The sequence below is a fragment of the Epinephelus moara genome, chromosome 2, assembly GCF_006386435.1.
Source record: "Epinephelus moara isolate mb chromosome 2, YSFRI_EMoa_1.0, whole genome shotgun sequence".
NCBI lineage: Eukaryota > Metazoa > Chordata > Actinopteri > Perciformes > Serranidae > Epinephelus > Epinephelus moara.
In genome coordinates this window covers 5,267,182-5,284,125 of record NC_065507.1, presented here as the reverse complement: position 1 = coordinate 5,284,125, position 16,944 = coordinate 5,267,182, and the positions used below count along the sequence as shown (strand labels likewise).

At 42.7% G+C, this 16,944-nt stretch overlaps 1 protein-coding gene across 12 annotated transcripts in view; it reads right to left on the bottom strand.

The window, feature by feature from the left end:
• The window catches only part of phldb1b (pleckstrin homology-like domain, family B, member 1b), a 164,546-nt gene that overhangs the window by 74,184 nt on the left and 73,418 nt on the right, over window positions 1-16,944 (bottom strand). For all 12 annotated transcript variants that reach the window (XM_050066795.1, XM_050066822.1, XM_050066839.1 and 9 more), the window contains one exon: window positions 5,954-6,079. In XM_050066795.1, the coding sequence (XP_049922752.1) occupies window positions 5,954-6,079 (126 nt within the window). The remainder of the gene's footprint in view (window positions 1-5,953; window positions 6,080-16,944) is intronic.

Genomic DNA, 16,944 nt, shown 5'->3' with positions numbered 1-16,944 from the left:
TCGTATGAGACATTTATTTTAATTTGAAGGTGAAATCGCCCCACTTCCGGCAACATGCCCGCCTTGACACAGCGCTTCCTTTCCAGGGTGATGTGAACTACTGCGAAATTTACAGCGCTGTTTTACAGAGTCACAGCAGTGGGTTTTATGGCTTTGTCATTGTTATTGTCTCTATAATGCAAATTATGTCAGTTTGAGATGAGACAGCATCAACAAATTACACATCTGGACAACAATCTGAGGCCCTATGGTCATATTTTACTGACGTTAAATAAAAAAAATAGTGGATAAATTGGATTATTGTGCCACCATTAAAATGGACAGGCCTAGAGACTGTTATTATCCAGTGACAATTTTTAGGCCAGCTTTTTGTAATTAGGTCTGATTACCAGAGTGGCACAACCTCTGAGGTGAGAGAGAGTTTCTGATGGAAGTTAATCCCTTTAAATAAACTGTAATTTTCCATACAAGGGGCGTTTCTAGGATTCAAGGGCATCAGGGGCTGAGCCCAGACCTCTGTGGGGGGACCCTCACTCTGAGTTTTTATTTATATATTCATTTTTAATGAACATGCGCTATTTAATGCTTTTTTTTTTTAATGCACTCTAGCACCTTATTTACCCTTAAAACTATCTTTAAATCTTATTTTCCAGATGATTCATGAATTGTGATGTTAAAGACTATTAGTAGTTGTTAATGATAAGCACTGAGTAGATGTAACAGGGTCAGATATACAGCAGTAATTCGTGCAACAAAGTCAAATTGCCATTTGTAATATTGCATAAGTAATTACACAAAATATGTTTCAGTTGTTATTACTTGACATGCTCAGGCCTCCATAGCCAATATGTGGAACGTTTGATACTTAGTTTCTGTACCCCTACATTCACCTTTGGGGGTACCCCACCTATAAAGGGGTGTCTCCCATCTTGCTTCTCCCCTTTTGCTGTTGTACTCCGTGGTCGTATTTGACGGAGGATTTTGGTTTTACTTCTGTCAGAATTTTCAGGAATAAACGGAGATCAGAGTCCATTGGTTACATTAAATAAGAATCCTTTGCAACTGCTATCATTAAAAATTGTACTTGAGTATTTCCATGTTATGCTGCTTCAGGCCTCAATCACACAGAAGGTGTTTTAGCAGCTGGAGGCGGCTTTTCTAATTGTTTGTAATGAGAATGAACTGCCTGTTTTTGCATTGTGACGCGCCTCACTTTTCTGCGCTCTAGGCACCTGGCGTTTTTTGCCGGAGTGCTCTGAACTCCTCAGCTGTAAACACTTCAACTCAGATCAGAAAAGCGCCCCACATCATCTCCACTTTTTTCCCATTGTCCAATCAAATGATTTGAGAGGCGGGCCCTCTGTGGTGGTCACGACAACAAGTTTACAGTTGGTAAACAATGGAGGAGAAACTGGTGGTAGCGGTTGCTGGATACCCAGAGATATACGGCCTGATGATAGACAGCAGGTTGTCAAACTGCCCCTGAGTCATCCTAAAATATGCCTGGAAGCAGCCATGATGGAGGAGAAGCTCCTGGACCAACTGGCGGTACTCCCCATGATCCAGCCTCTTTTTTAGGGTCTCATGTACCCACACAGATCTCTGTTTATCTGCTGACAGTTCTTCACTAAAGAACTGAAAAGCCTCCTGGACGAGAGGTGAAACGTCTTCATGTAACTGAAGCAAGTCTAGTTACCTGAGAATAGGTAATGTAGAGTTTGTTAAAACAAAAGGGTTAAATAGAAATTACACTTATTTATGGGCTGTGTGTGTTTAAGGTTTTCTGGCTTAACTTTTCCACACAAATCACTCAGCGCAGACCTCACTGATACACTGTGGTGATATATTCAAGGAAAAGAGAGACTTTCCTCAGGGATGGAAATGTGGGCTCTATCTGGTTTGGAGATGGAAATGAAGGGGCAGGACAGAGGTGCTGACTGGCTTCACTGGCAAAACCTTCTCTGTTTGTTCTCCAAAGTTGTCCAGTCCTATTTCATTGAAGGACGTTTGTTTTTTACTGCAAAACATTTGAACATCAGAGATTCAATATGTGGTCATGCCATGGTTCGACCATAATAACTGCATCATGAGCATTCAGCCATGCCTTCAGCCAGCACAGACTGTCAAGCAGCCAGTGAGCGACCCAGCAGCCAAATCACAGGGAGATAAAGGCCTTTTATAAAGAAAGGGAGGCTCCAACACAGAGGGACGGTGGGTGGGTGCAGGAAGGGACTGGAGGGGAAACCCGGGGAGCGAGGGAGGGAGGGAGGGTGCAGAGACAGTCGAATGGAACTGGAGGTTTATAAATAGTCTCTGAAAGAGATACTGTAACTCCAGCCAACGGCCGCTTTAAGTAAGCAGCTCAGAGGCACAATGTCGTCTGCTGGCCGGACAGAGGGACACAGGAAGTGTCCAATCAGTGAGGAGGTAGATGAAAGACGGCTGCATAAAGACAGCTGGTCAGTGGACCGTCACCGACCTGGCAATGCTCGCCAAAACTGAACAACAGTCAGGTGAGTGTGAGCGGCATCATAAAGATACAGTAGCACTGCGGTGTTTCAAAAACAGAAACACAGGATGAGGACATTTTATACTTAATTTGCACAATTTATAATAACTGGCTCACATGGTAACATAATAACGGGACTTCATGACAGCAGGTGTGTAACTTTATACCAGCCGTAAAGACACAGAATATATTTAAAGATGATCAAAAGCCAATGATAATACTTTTTTCCTACACATCCCATCTGATTGGAATTAATTAGGCTGTTTGTCGCAATGCAATTAAGGTCCGAACATAACACATCTTTTTTTTTTTAAATATAAAGTAATAATATGATATAAAAATCTATAAAATAAAATAAACCTAAATAAAATAAATTTAAAATAAACCAAAATTAAATTAAATTAAATTAAATTAAATTAAATTTAAATTTGCATCAAAAATAAAAACAAAAACAGAATGTGCATTATGCTACAGTGTTTAACACTTAAATTCTTAGTCGGAGGCAGCCCTAGCTGCAACTAACAATTATTTCTATAATCAATTAATCTGCAGATGATTTTCACGATTAATCTCTTTATCTATAAAATGTCAAAAAATTGTGAAAAATGCTCATCATAATTTTCATGGGTTCAAAGTGACGTCTTCAAATTGCTACATTCGTCCAGCCAACGGTCCAAAACCAAAGACTGCATCATGTTAAAAGTTAATGTTAATAGAGTCAGCAAAGGCAGGTGGAGGGAAGCCAGTGAGGTATCCGATCTTTGTTAAGGTACTGTGGACCAGTCTGTCTCTACTTTCCTCCTCCATCCTCCCGGGGCCAGGACGAGGCATGGGTCATTTCATTTCAACTGAATAAATACAGGTAGGTAGAGTTTCTCATTCCCTAATAATTACTCCATCATTTATAGGTACGTTGTGGTTCTTGTGGAAAGTTATACTGTAATTATGGAGGTATAAAAGTTGTGTTGGAAGAAAGTGTTCTGAGTTGTACTTTTACAGGGTACTGCTCAGTCCTCAAGGAATAGAGCCGGGCCAACGCTTCAACCTTGTGTGTGGGGCCGGACGGCTCAGCCAGAGAAGGACTCTTTTCCCTGTTTAGCCCAGTGAGCAGCTTTCATTGGAACATGTTCATGGATGAGGTCCAGTTTGCTTAAAGGATAAAGGAGAATACTTCACTTCACCCCCCAAATAACCATTTGTATATCAATTACTCGTCCCCTGTGGTGTTGAATCCGTCGCATTTCTCCACTGTGACTGAAGAATCCAAAAATAGAGAAAATTCCTGATAGATTGAAGTCGTAGGGGTGAAAACTAAATCAAAACATCCATTTATACTCTCACACAACTGATTCAGTATAATCCAAGTCTCATTTATCCAGTCGTACGCTCAGTACTTCCCAAAGAGACAGCCCTTTCTGACAGGGAACTGAACTAAAAGTGAAGCGTATCTATGCTCTCTTCAAACCCAGACTCCATTTACAAAAACAGTAATTTTAGCCTGCTGAACACAGGAGCTGCTGGTCTACCACTGCCATGATCTGTAGCTTGTTTGTGTTATTGTGTGACTTTGGTGTTTTAAAGGGTTGGTTCAGATTCACCAAAATCACACAACAACACAAGCAAACTAACTAAACGAGGCAGAGGTAGACCAGCAGCTCCTGTGTTCCTTGAGGCTTAAATTTATGTTTTTGTCAATGGAGTCTGGCTTTGAAGAGAGCAAAGGTAAGTTTCACTTTCAGTTCAGCTCCCTGTTGGAAAGGGCCATCTGTTTGGGAGGTACTGAGCATACAAGTGGATAAAAGAGACTCAGATTATTCTGCAGGAGTCGTGTGAGTGTTTGAGAACAAATGTTCTGATGTAGTTTTGCTGCTGTTAGACGTGGACCCCTATCACTTCAATTCATCGAGACTTTTCTCCATTTTTTGGATTCTTCGTTCACCTTCATTCATTAAGTTTTCCTAATGAATTCAATGTAACATAGGTTGAATAACTGATATACAAATGGTCACTTGGGAAGTGAAGTATTCCTTTAATACATCTATGGTGCTACCACAGTGACAAGCTTCTGTACAGCCAGGTATTTTAAGGGAGCAATAGTATGGTTTGGGGCCTCGCAGCACAGACCAACCATAGTACTCTAAATTAGCTGGAAAGCTGGAAAATGTACATCCTTATTAAACAGTAGGGCTCTTTGGTTTAGCTGGGTTTGCCCTCCATAATAGACCCAGTACTATAAGATAAGGAGTGTGATTTCAAAGCGCTTCCACCTATTTAGATATGTCAGATATGCCAAGATAATCATGGGAGTGGTATAAGCAACTCAGGAATGCATAATTGAGGAAAATGACACGTTTCTAAACAACGGAAGGCTTTCATTACTGGATCAGGAGGTCCACGGCAGCCAGCGTGACTGTGTCCTATACTTACATGTTCCCCCAGTGGCAGGCAGCGTCAACGGTTAAAGGAGGGAAATGACAAGATGCTATGACAGATCCCTGGTAGTAGAGCCGGCCAAGAAAAGGTACACTTACAGTTGTGCGGCTGCCAGGAGGAGCACTCAACATGCACATACACACACATACACATACACAAACATGCAAGCAGCTGAAAACTCTGCCTGGAGACGCAGAGGAATGAGATGCTCATAAAACATGCATGGTGTGAACTCCAGCACCAGGTCCCAGCTGGGCACCGTTCAGGCTGCAGGGTTCAACGGGTACTGCATTTTAAAGGCTGATACTGACAACAAGGCTGTTGTAACAGAGCTGCAAACAGGTTTTCTGGGCAGGTCATGCCTTTTATTTGACATAGTTATGTTCAAATATGACCTTTGTAGGGCCTACAAGTAATAAGAAGTTTTTATTTTGCACATAATAGTTCTTTTGTCAGCTTAGAAAAGTGGATTTACAGCTCTAGTAGTGGAAACTTATCGTCTTTAAAGCAGGAAGAAACAACGAATAAAAACAAAATCTGCAAAGAAAATCAAATTGCATTGCAGGTTATTATTGTTCCTATTATTAAAGCCATGTATTGACCATTACTGTGCATCTCCAAATGAATAAGCTTGTGCTTGTACACTTCCTCCGCCTTTGCCAGACTATAAAAAGGCAAGAATGCTGGCGGTTTACTGCTGTGCAAACATCCACCTGTAAAACACACTGCCCTGCTGCCCCACCTCAACACCCGCCTGATGGGCACTGCAACAATCCAGCCCATTCATTCACACAGGCCGAGCTGAAACTGGAACTCCAGGAGGGAAACTGTCTTTTTAGGCTTCATTATTCATGTGACAAAAGGTCAGTGTGCTTGTTTTCACCCTGGGCTCATGTTTGTGGCAGAAGGAAACCCTGACGTGTTAAAGGTGGAGCTGCCGAGTGAAAACAGGCTGAAAATACAGTTAAATACTGAGTGGGTGTAATATGAGGGTGCATGATGGTACAGTACCTGGACATAGTCTGTAGTCCCCGGAGGAGACACTTCCTCCCTGGGGCACCATGCTCTTCATCCTGAAGGCTTCTTCAGGGTGGTTGAAGCGGAAGAAGGCCGACTGGCCGAAACACAGCATACAGCCTGGAAAACAGCACAGACATCATTTGGGTTAATTTGGTTTCACAGAACTGATAGGAAGTTACACAAAGGTCAGCCTGGAGGCACTAACCAAGTTTTGTGAGGTTCACTAAAAGTGTTTTAGTCAATGTTTCTCAATGTATTTGGCCCACAATTACTTAAAGTATCCTCCCATGTCCGCAAGGTACACCAATGATCTACTGAGCACAGGCTGATAATGTGGTGACTGTGCATCATTAACTAAAGGCATGACACTGACATTTTGGGAAACATCACGTCCTTGCAAAGACTTTAATTGACACTGGTTACTTCCAGCTTCGAAATTCTGAACTAACAGGCAGAGATTTCAGGTGGACACATGGGGCACGTACCCCTCAATATTTAGAACAACATTCAGATCAAAAGATGAAAGAAGCAGAGGATTTTTACTTTGACAAAACTCAAGACATTTCCACTATAAACTGATGAAGATGAGGCAAAAGTTGAAGCAGAGAAATTAAGTGTTTGATGCTTAAAATTTCCTGGAGGAGGACCCAAAACTCCTAGCGTTATATATGTCCCCCCAAATGTTGACATGAAACTCACGCCCTTGTTTAGAGGGCTGAAACAATCATTCATTTATTTTCCATAACCGCTTAACCTGTTGGCGGTCTCAGAGGGGCTGGAGCCTATCCCTGCTGACAGTGCGCGAGAGGCAGGGTACACCCTGGACAGGTCACCAGACACATAGAGACAGACAACCATTCACACTCACATTCACACCTACGGACAATTTAGAGCCGCAAAGACCTGGGGAAAACCCATGCTGACACGGAGCACCACATGGAGGGGATCCCCCTCCTTGGGTTTGAACCAGGAACCTTCTGGCTGTGAGGCAACAGTGCTAGCCACCGCACCACTGTGCCGCCTAGGCCTGTATAGTATGTGAGATTTTTTTAGTGTGTCCAAAACCTTAGTATAAAACAAAGAGTATGTTGAATACATACTGTTTCTGGTGAAATATTACAGAATGCAAAGCAGTAGAAGACAATGTTCATAAAAGACAGCAACCAAGACAGCTCTGTGCTGTAATAAGGCATCAATTTACCAGTCCCTAATTTCACAGCAGTTTCTCTAAAAAACTGCAATACATCTTGCACTACTTAATGGTTTTGGGTATTTTTTATTATCATTATTATTTTATTTATTTTTATTTTTTTCAAGTGAAAATTGCACAAATATTTGTGATACTGTCTCAGAGTTGGAGCCTAATTTTATGAGTATTTTGGATTTTTGTGGTGGTGGTGATCGCCGCCAATCAGTTGTTGCAGCTGTTTGAAGCAGCACTTAAGGACCAGCTCCATGAGCTGCTCTCTGCCCGGTAAGCACAAGCTAACAGCCTCTGTAATATTTAATTTGGGATGCTGCATCTACTTTCATGTGAGTACGCTGAATAACAAACTAAAGAATCGTATTTTCCAGAATTTCACACTACTTCTTTAAACTGACCACTGAAGCAGTCATCCAAAAACTGTGATTGTTTTTTTCCATGTTGGACAGAGAGGACTGATGTAAGAGCCATCGGAGAGGTAAGTGAGGTGAAGAACAGACATCAGAGTTGTTCTGACAGCGTCGAGGGACGAACACAGTGCAAAGTGCTCAAACAGGAGCCGGCGATACACAGAGGCTTTGCTGAGTCAGACAACACTGTGTTCACCATCATCGTCACAGTCACACAAAAACAAAGCCTGCGGGCACAGGGTCCCTGGTCACAGTGTAAAAGTGATGATGGATGAAATATACAGAAAACAGATTTTAAGTTTCACAGAAGTTTGGGTTTTGCCCCAAAATGAAATATTCATAAGCTGCACATTTGTATTTGCATTTCAAAATCTAAAGATTTTTATTTTCCTTTCTGGAAAGCAGGAAGCTGCATCAGAAGTGTAAATGACATTTTTAATTAGTAAAATACCCCCAACATCAAATAAGTCTGTCTTCTCTCGTTAAATGAAATCCCATCGGTTGACACAGTTGTGCTATCTGATGTGCCTCTCCCTGACATCCTGTGTCTACAGGAAATACATCCAATTAAAGAGATAAGATGCTTTAAAAGGCTGTTTGGGGACATTTTTTAAGCCCACAGTAAACAAGATGATGAATCTCTTATTCAAAGGATATTCAGTTTGTTAGAGGTTTGTTTGTGGCAAATGTACCGGACCGTACAGCCCATGACTCATTTTAGGTTTTCAGGTGATTCACCGCTGTCAACTTAACACTGTCGACTGTTGACATGCACGTTCACTTTGCCAAGCGGATTTTGAGAGGCCAAGTCAGAGGCCTCTGCTGGAAACTGGTGGATTGCCCCCTCCGGATTGGGAGTGAGTCACTGCCCCAAATGAGGGAGTTCAAGTATCTCGGGGTCTTGTTCACAAGTGAGGGGAGAATGGAGCGTGAGATGGATTGGCGGTTTGGCGCAGTGTCTGCAGTGATGCTAATGCTGTGCCAGACCATCATGAAGAGGGAGCTGAGCCAGAAGGCAAAGCTTTTGATTTACTGGTCCATCTACGTCCCAGCCCTCACCTATGGTCATGAGCTCTGGGTAGTGACCAGAAGAATGAGGTCACGGATACAAGTGGCCGAAATGAGTTTCCTCCGTGGGGTGGCTGGGCTCAGCCTTAGAGACAGGGTGAGGAGCTCAGACATCCGGAGGGAGCTCGGGAGCTCCTCCTCCATATCAGAAGAGGTCAGCTGAGGTGGTTCATGCATCTGATGAGACAGATATTTCCTCCAGGAGCTGGTGGAGACCAAAAACAGAGCTAAAAGGAGAGTGAATAGTCGTGTAAATAAGCTAAATATAAGGTTGACATAACCATCTTATGTCAGTTCTGTGTTTATAGCTCGTTTCCACTGACCCAAAGTGGCTGAAAAAAAATCAATTATTTGTCTTACCATGATCAACTATATTAAAAGGTCAAACACTGTTCATGTGGTAGCTGTGTGATACTGTCCACCTGTGCACACTGTACACACCTTGTTTTTGGTTAAAGGCGTCTCTAGTGTGCAGCAGCAGGCACAGAACAGTACCACAGCCGTTAGTCATGAACAGACGGTGCTGATCCTCGCGCTGATCAGGCCTGTACTCACATGACAAAACCCAACAAACACACTCCGTCTCTATGGTACCATCGATCACAACCACTTACCATCCCAGTTTGAAATGTCAAAACACATAATGCACATAACTAATTCATCCCCTTCATGTGCCACCAGCTCGATAACAGATAAGCAATCTCATGTTTATTGCTTTCTCAACATAGCAGCATTGTCCTGCCGTGATAACCAGGGAAAGGTTTTCCAGCCCGGGCAGAGATAACATCCCTGCCTGTCGTCAGTGGAGAACATGAGGCGAAAGGTAAAGACAGAAACTTCTCCATTACACAAGAGGCCGCGGTGATGCACAGCAACGCCAGATGTCCTTTTATTTTGGTCACACACACACACTGACAGCTCGGGAGGAAAGCACCTGATTACATCATGAGCTGTGGACAAGGACACAACCGAGCGATGACGATGGAAAACAGGTGTTTGCTCAGTTCTGACATGTGGTTTCATATGCAGCTCACAGATTTGTCTAGTTTAACTATTTCCTCTATTAACCCTTTGAACTCTGCAAGAGAAATGGTCTGCCAGTGCCTACATTGGTATTCTCTTTTCTCATTGTGATGTCATTTCTTGGAGTATCTTAAAAAGCTTCATATCCCTAAAATCTGTACAACCTGAGCTAGAAGATTATGTAAGTCAATAAACCATTACAATTGATAAAAGTATTCAAATAAAAACAAATAAATCCAAAACATTTCTAAATGTAGAAACAAAATATTTTTAACACTCCATAAGTTATTTGAACTATGTATATTATTTAGTTTCAGTAAGGACCACTTTAGTCAAAAAAAAAAAAAAATTCCATTTGCAGTATTTGGCGGTATGGCTCTGTTCTGGGGCCTCTCTGCCTTTCTTTGGGCCTTCGCAGAAACCATAAGGTGGAGAGAGCGCACCTCCCTGCCCTTCCATGCACTTACATGGAAAGCCTACGGCTGCAAAAGCACACCTCTCTGCCCTTCCATGCGCCTACTTGGAAAGCCTAAGGCAGATAGAGAAAACCCCTCCACCCTTCTATGCGTAAATGGAGAAAGCCTGAGGCAGAGAGAGCAAACCTCTCTGCCCTTCCATGTGCCTACATGGAAAGCCTAAGGCAGGGAGAGCAGCAGTAAAGACCCCTGGGAACAGAACAGAGCAGCATCAATGACAAACAGAAATGACATTGATAAGTCAGACACAGCATGAAAAGGAGGAGCTGGGGTGGAGGCAGGTTGCAAAGCAGCTTGCAGAGGAAGCAGCAACAGTAGGCAGGCCAGAGCAGTTTAAATAGGGCGCCCTGAATGAGATTTGCCAATTGGTTGCACAGAAAGTTATCATGTGATCTATCAGCTGACTCCCTTCCATCCATCAGCTGCTCTATCAGTTGATTGGCTGTCTGATCAGCTGATGTAGCTGGGATGTGAGCTGAGCTTGACACCATGTCCTGCCTGAACTAACGCTATGATCAATTTTTGAGATATGCTCATTCTTATGAGCAATGTGAAAAGGCGTTGTGATGGATTCATCACTCACTCCTCTGGCACCATCCCGTATTTTTGCACCACATGTAACATAGCGTGATGACGTCATTATGAATGTACAGTGTGGTGATGGTGAAGACCGAGGCCTTAGCTTTCTGCTGTGAAAAGAATGAATGCTCGAGCTATTATGGTTCTTATTGTAGATTGATGTGTATACAGGATTATGCAAATAATGATCCCTCGCAGCCATTATGGGGAAATTCCCGGGGAAATTCTGGCATAATGATGGCAAAATACCACATTTGCATTTGTAAGGTAACATAAGGTAATGAGGTGATAATGGGGAGGACAGAGGCTTTAGCTTTCTGCTGCTAAAAGAATGAACGTTCTAGCTTTATGGTTCTTATTTTAGATCTGTTTAAACAGGATTATGCAAACAGCGATCACCCGTGGCCATCCGTGGGATTTCTGTTTTTAAAGGGTTAATATGTAGTTTTATTCCATTCACACATAACATTTTCAGAGTGCATTCATTATCTTTACCCTGTGCACACAGGTATGTGTTCTGCACACAACTTCATCAGCTTGTGAGGAATTGCTGAGTGGTACAGCGGTGGCGTTAAATACCAGTTAAACTGATACTTTTTATTAGCACATTAAACGCCACATGCCTAAATGAGACGTCCAAATGCAGCTCTTTGCTTATTTGTGTTAGTATTTCCTTTTCACCACGAGTATATGTACGCGGAGTGAAGAGGCCAGTGTGTAAAATTTCCATCAGCGTTCCCCTCAGTGGTTACGACACCATCCCCAACATAACTTTGGTTGGTATTTTCCACAGTTGGAATTGTTTCTGTCGATATTTGGAAGTCTCATCAGCAGGAAAATGAGTGAACCATCAGTCTGGTCATGAAAGGGAAAAACAAAAAAGATGCTGAATAGGATATTTGAAAGCAGTCATCAGGATGTTAATACTGCGGTCTGCAGAGCCACGTCAGCTCAGCCACCGTGTCTTCATGCTCTCCGCCTCAGCAGTCATCCGACTCCCTCACCTAGCTCCTGTTTCCTCTGGATTCTGGCAGCTAGGCTCGGCTCCCTCCACCTCCCTGACTCACGGCACACACTCCTACATCTGACTTGCACTAACATGATCTCCCCGGTGAAGATCAATTCAGCCACATCCAAGGAAAATGCTGCTTAAAAGAACGTAGCTTGAAGCGGTGTGTATCTGCCACAGTCAAGATGAACTCATCTCTCAGTCTGAGATCTGGAGGGGTTTGATGACGGCTCTGTGGCACACGACATCAGTTTTACTCAGCGCTTCTGTCAGACAATGAACATGTCTGTAGGGTGAGGGAAACAGTGATGACGGCAGTTAATAACTGCACCTGAAAGAGCTGTGGTTATTATAATGTGATGCTGTTTGAGTGTTTGTTTATTGCATTACTGATTAATATTCCACCAGATGGGTGGGAGATGGTTGGGATGTTTGTTCAGAGAAGAAAAATGGAACGAAAGATATTGTTTCAATTGTAATTTTGTATAATTTGCAATTATCCTTCATAATAAAAATCTTGAAAATAATTGATCCAAGTTGTGTGTGTTGTTTTAACAGGATAAAGTGGTGTTGTGTCTCAGGTGCCTTAATCCCCAAGTGCCATAACTCGTTCTCTGATGCTCTGTCTGTCAGAGCTCGATCAAATGAATGATTCATAATTGATATATTATCTGAAGCCTAATTTTTGTACAAGTAATATTCATACTCATTTAGAGCTGAGCAACAGTTTTGTGTGACAGGAAATTAAAGGCCTGTCCCAAATATAGGCCTGTTGATATCTGTGATTTAAGCAAACAACAGTGCGGGCTATTAACTGGAGTTTTATAATATTTAACATGCCTCCCCCATTTTCCACCCTCAGCCTTACAGAGCTGTCAGTAGGCTATAAATGTAACATTACACTCAGTCTTGTTGCCTTAAACAAAATTCATGATTGTCAATTAAACCTGAAATAATACATCAGACTGTTCTGCAGTATCCTAACGCCTCCTTCTGATTTCATATTAGCTGAGCAGCAAGTTAATTATTTGTTTGTTAAACTCAATAAAGCTGGTTCTGGTACCAAACGCGGTGTATTATACTGTAGCAGTGTTTCCAACAGGCTGAGAACTTATCTGTGTTGAATCACACCCATCATGACAGCACCGTTCAGTGTGGTGTGACTGTGTGTGTGTGTGGACATGCAGAGGCTGCTGAAGCTGACTGATGAGGGGAGACATTTTCTTTTCCTCCTCACTGTTCTCTCAGCACAAACCGCTGCTGGCAGCTGACACTCACTCACTGAGTCCTCTGTTGCCCCCGAGGGAGCATGACCCTACACCTCGCCAGCCTGCGGGCCCTGGGCATGTGTGTGTGTGTGTGGTCACTGACAGCAGAGAGGCCACCAGGGATCAGCGCATGATGAGTCAGCTGTAGAGAGCCAGAGAGCATACACATGCTGTATACACACACTCATTCAGAAACAGTGGTGAATGTGTACCATTACACACTCTGATACTGTATGGAAAATAATGGGATGTAGTAGAAGCTAAAGCCACACCGCAGTACAATGTTCACCCACCTTTTTACATGTAAAATATATACATTTGTAGGTAGTAAAACTCTTTTTATAGATATATAAATACAGTAATATCACTGTCCAGTGAAATCTCTATGTATTTGAAATTTCAAGTATTACAACTATCAATGTCGATTATGTTTGAAGAAAAAAAAATGTTGGCATTGTGCGTTTCTGCAAATCACAAATTTCAGTTTCACTTTCCAAAGTAACGTATCTGACGGTGGTCAGAATGAGAGTGTGTGTGGTGGTAGCTGATGATTGGTGTCCCTCTGTATTATTCTGTGTCCCTCTCTAAATTCATAGGTCTTTGCAGGTCTGTAAATGCAACGCAGGTGGAGCTTTCCATTAGTTATTTTTCTCCTCAGCAGCAGTTGCTGACTCGTGGGGTGGGCAACTGCTCTGTCAACCCGTTAAAAGCTGATCAGGGGTCTCATTTATAAAAATTATGCATAAAATGAGGTCTGAAAGAGGCGTACGCCACTTCCCACGGAAAAGTTGTGATCCATAAAAACAGACTTGATGGAAGAAACTTTGACCCATGCTTGCAAACAGTTTAGAGACAGGAAATTGGCGACACAAATTTTGGCATTTGTTCAAACGTACATTTTTAGTGTGGATCCTACAGTGTTTTATAAATGAAATCCCAGATCAGAGAGGAGCAGCTGCTGTGAGTGAATGCACACTTTTGAGTTTCACTTTCAGTGCGCCTGACGTCCTGCTGCTCTGTCTCTGCTCCGAATACCATCTGCGCTCTGACAGTGTGGTGCTATAAATAACCAAATACAATAAATATTCCAACAGCTCTCCTGATGAACTGCCCAGCTCCAAAAATAGAAAATCTATTTGTGGCAGCAGATGTTTTAATCATGGCAGGCCGCCACAAATAAATGAATGTGTGGGAAACCCTGGCGGTGGATCGCATGACACAGTGACATAAGGAAGTTACGACGGGCCCCAGCGCACACTATCGTGCATGTATTGTCTTGACACAAATAGTTGACATTGGACAACATCAACATACCCAAAAATCATCACTGCAGATCTGACAACAACATCACAGAAAGGAAGAAATGAATCTTTTAATTGAATAGATTTTAAAGTATATTTATAGATTTTATTTTGTTATGTTTGTTAACTGCTGATTATTTTTTGAAAAAAAGTATTCAAAAAACATGGCGCAGATGAGTTTCCCTTTTTGAGGACATTTATAGCAAATGGCACCATTTTCAAATTAATAACATCCCTTTTCCATTCATCTTTGAACACAGGTATATTTCCAAGGTGGCAATCTGAATAACAAGGGCCTGTTCGCTCTACGGGCCCCTCCACCCCAGGGGCCCCAGTGCAATCGCACTGCCTGCATTGTCTATATTTATGTCACTGGCATGACACCTTGGTGAGATCCCTTCCAAGCTGCGGACCACTCTTCAAGATCGACAAACAACAAAACCGTTTTGTTCAGTGGCTTTTTAGGCATCAAACGTGGGCGTTTTCAGCAACACATCTTTGATTTTTTTTTACCAGAGATATTGCCACGAAAAACAGTTGTAATTTCCTGAGACACTGCTGCACTTCCAGCCAGGAATGAGCTACCAAAACCTGGTGTTTTAAGCCAAAACGTGATCTTTTCCTAACCATAACCAAGTGGTTTTTGCTCCTAAACCTAACCACACATTGACCATAGCCTTGTTGATCAGTAAAGAGGAGTTTCAACATAGCTGCTACATTATAATGCGTCATGCATCCATGGCAAAACCTACAATGCTCATAGCGATTGTGTTGCTTTTCTTCATTATCTCCAATCCTCAAATACATCTTGACATTTAATTTAATTTTCCCATTTACTGATACTTAGCAGTAACTCACACATCATGACATTTTCCATTAAACAGGCTGTAAATAAAGTGGAAACTGACCTTTAAAAGAGGTTTTCAATAAGAAAACTAATTTATGGTTGAATCACAAAGCAAAGCCAACGTTATCAGCATCAATCATGTGCTGCTGCTGAACACATGATATTTTCCTAATCAATCCATCTGGTTTAAGCCCTCAGTAAAACGCTGGCGTTGAAGTCCATTACTGGCAGTCTCTTGATGCCAATTAGCGCTCATCAATTCAGCCATTACAACAGCACACAGCTACTTATCATGATGGATCCTCCCGCAGCGAGGAGACACACTTCAGGGAGTGTCAGACAATAGATCCCGACAAAACACGTGTAGATTTATAGTCATGTGAGATGAGGAGTATTTATCCAGGTCCCTGGAAGGGCTCAGGGTATGGAGATGCTCTGAACGGGCCCATGTATCATCCTCAGTGGGGAGGGCGAGGATCATAAATCATGGAGTTATTCATTACAGAGCACCCACACAGTGTTGACACAGAGAAACTGCAGTGCTTCATTCTACAATCACAGGAATGAAAGGTGATTTAATGGACGCACTTGGTGTAAAATCAATAACCTGGATATGACTGATGTATGAAGAGATACATCGCTGGGACACTTCCAGATTGGACAGTGTTAAAGATCACCAGATAAACTGTTGCAGAAGGAGCGGACAGGACAGGAACTTGTCAATATCTCAACTGTTTATGGAAACATTTGTTTCTGGTCTCGAACACCCGTCTCCACCCGACAATGGGAGTTTCCCACCTTATCTCCAGCTCTGAGCAGATCTGCTGCAGACGCGTCATTCTCATATTAAACAGACAGCTGGCCGGGGGCGGTTAATGAGACCAGAGAGATGCCGAACCCTAACCACCACGCAGAGAAATTAACCACACCTCAAAACACTAAATCCTTTATTTAGACTGGGGAGGCTTTACGTGAAAGATGTTTGGATGAGATGGGATTTTACTGGCATGTCTAAGTGTTGCTCAACGACATAACAGGACTCAATATTTGTCAGTTAATCTCCCCTTCACTGTCCAGACATCTAGTTAGCAGAGAGTCATGTTGATGATGTACGGTACTGTACACACATTCTTTCCCTACACCCGTTAAAGCTCTCGTCTCCGCAGGTGGCCTGGGTAAACTCTGGTTTTAACTTGTGAGGCCTTCAAAGGTCACGGTCTCCCTGGTGATCAGTCATCACAGGAGCTGATCGGCTAAGGTGACCCCATGGGTGATGGAGGCTGAGCTCTCTGGGGATCAGCTTTCCCCACAGCAGGGAGGGTGGTCTCTCTGACACTGGAAATTTAGTTTAAAGACTATAAAGCTTGGTTTTAATGAGGGGATGCAAACGAGCTACTCTGAGGCAGAGGCGGGACCAAGTCATTGTTTTGCAAGTCACAAGTCTTTGCACTCAAGTCCTGAGTCAAGGCAAACAAGTCCCAAGTCGAGTCCAAGTCCAATTTTACCTACAGAGTCATAAAATAAATTTTCAAATACGATGTTGTGTTTTTTAAAAGTACAAGTAGTATTTATTTGTTAGAGCAAGTGTAGTCTCGCCACCAGACAATCAGAGATCTCCGCCTTCTGATAGTCTGGGGACACTCCTTTCTAAAGTGTGTTTAACACACCGACGAAAACGGCCGGAACAAAGCAACGCCTCTTGCATTTTTGAAAACGACACGCCTTCTCGGAAATGTGCGCTCCCCCTTTTCTCGTCCGCAAGGAAACAAACACACAGAGAGCTTGAAAATGGATGCC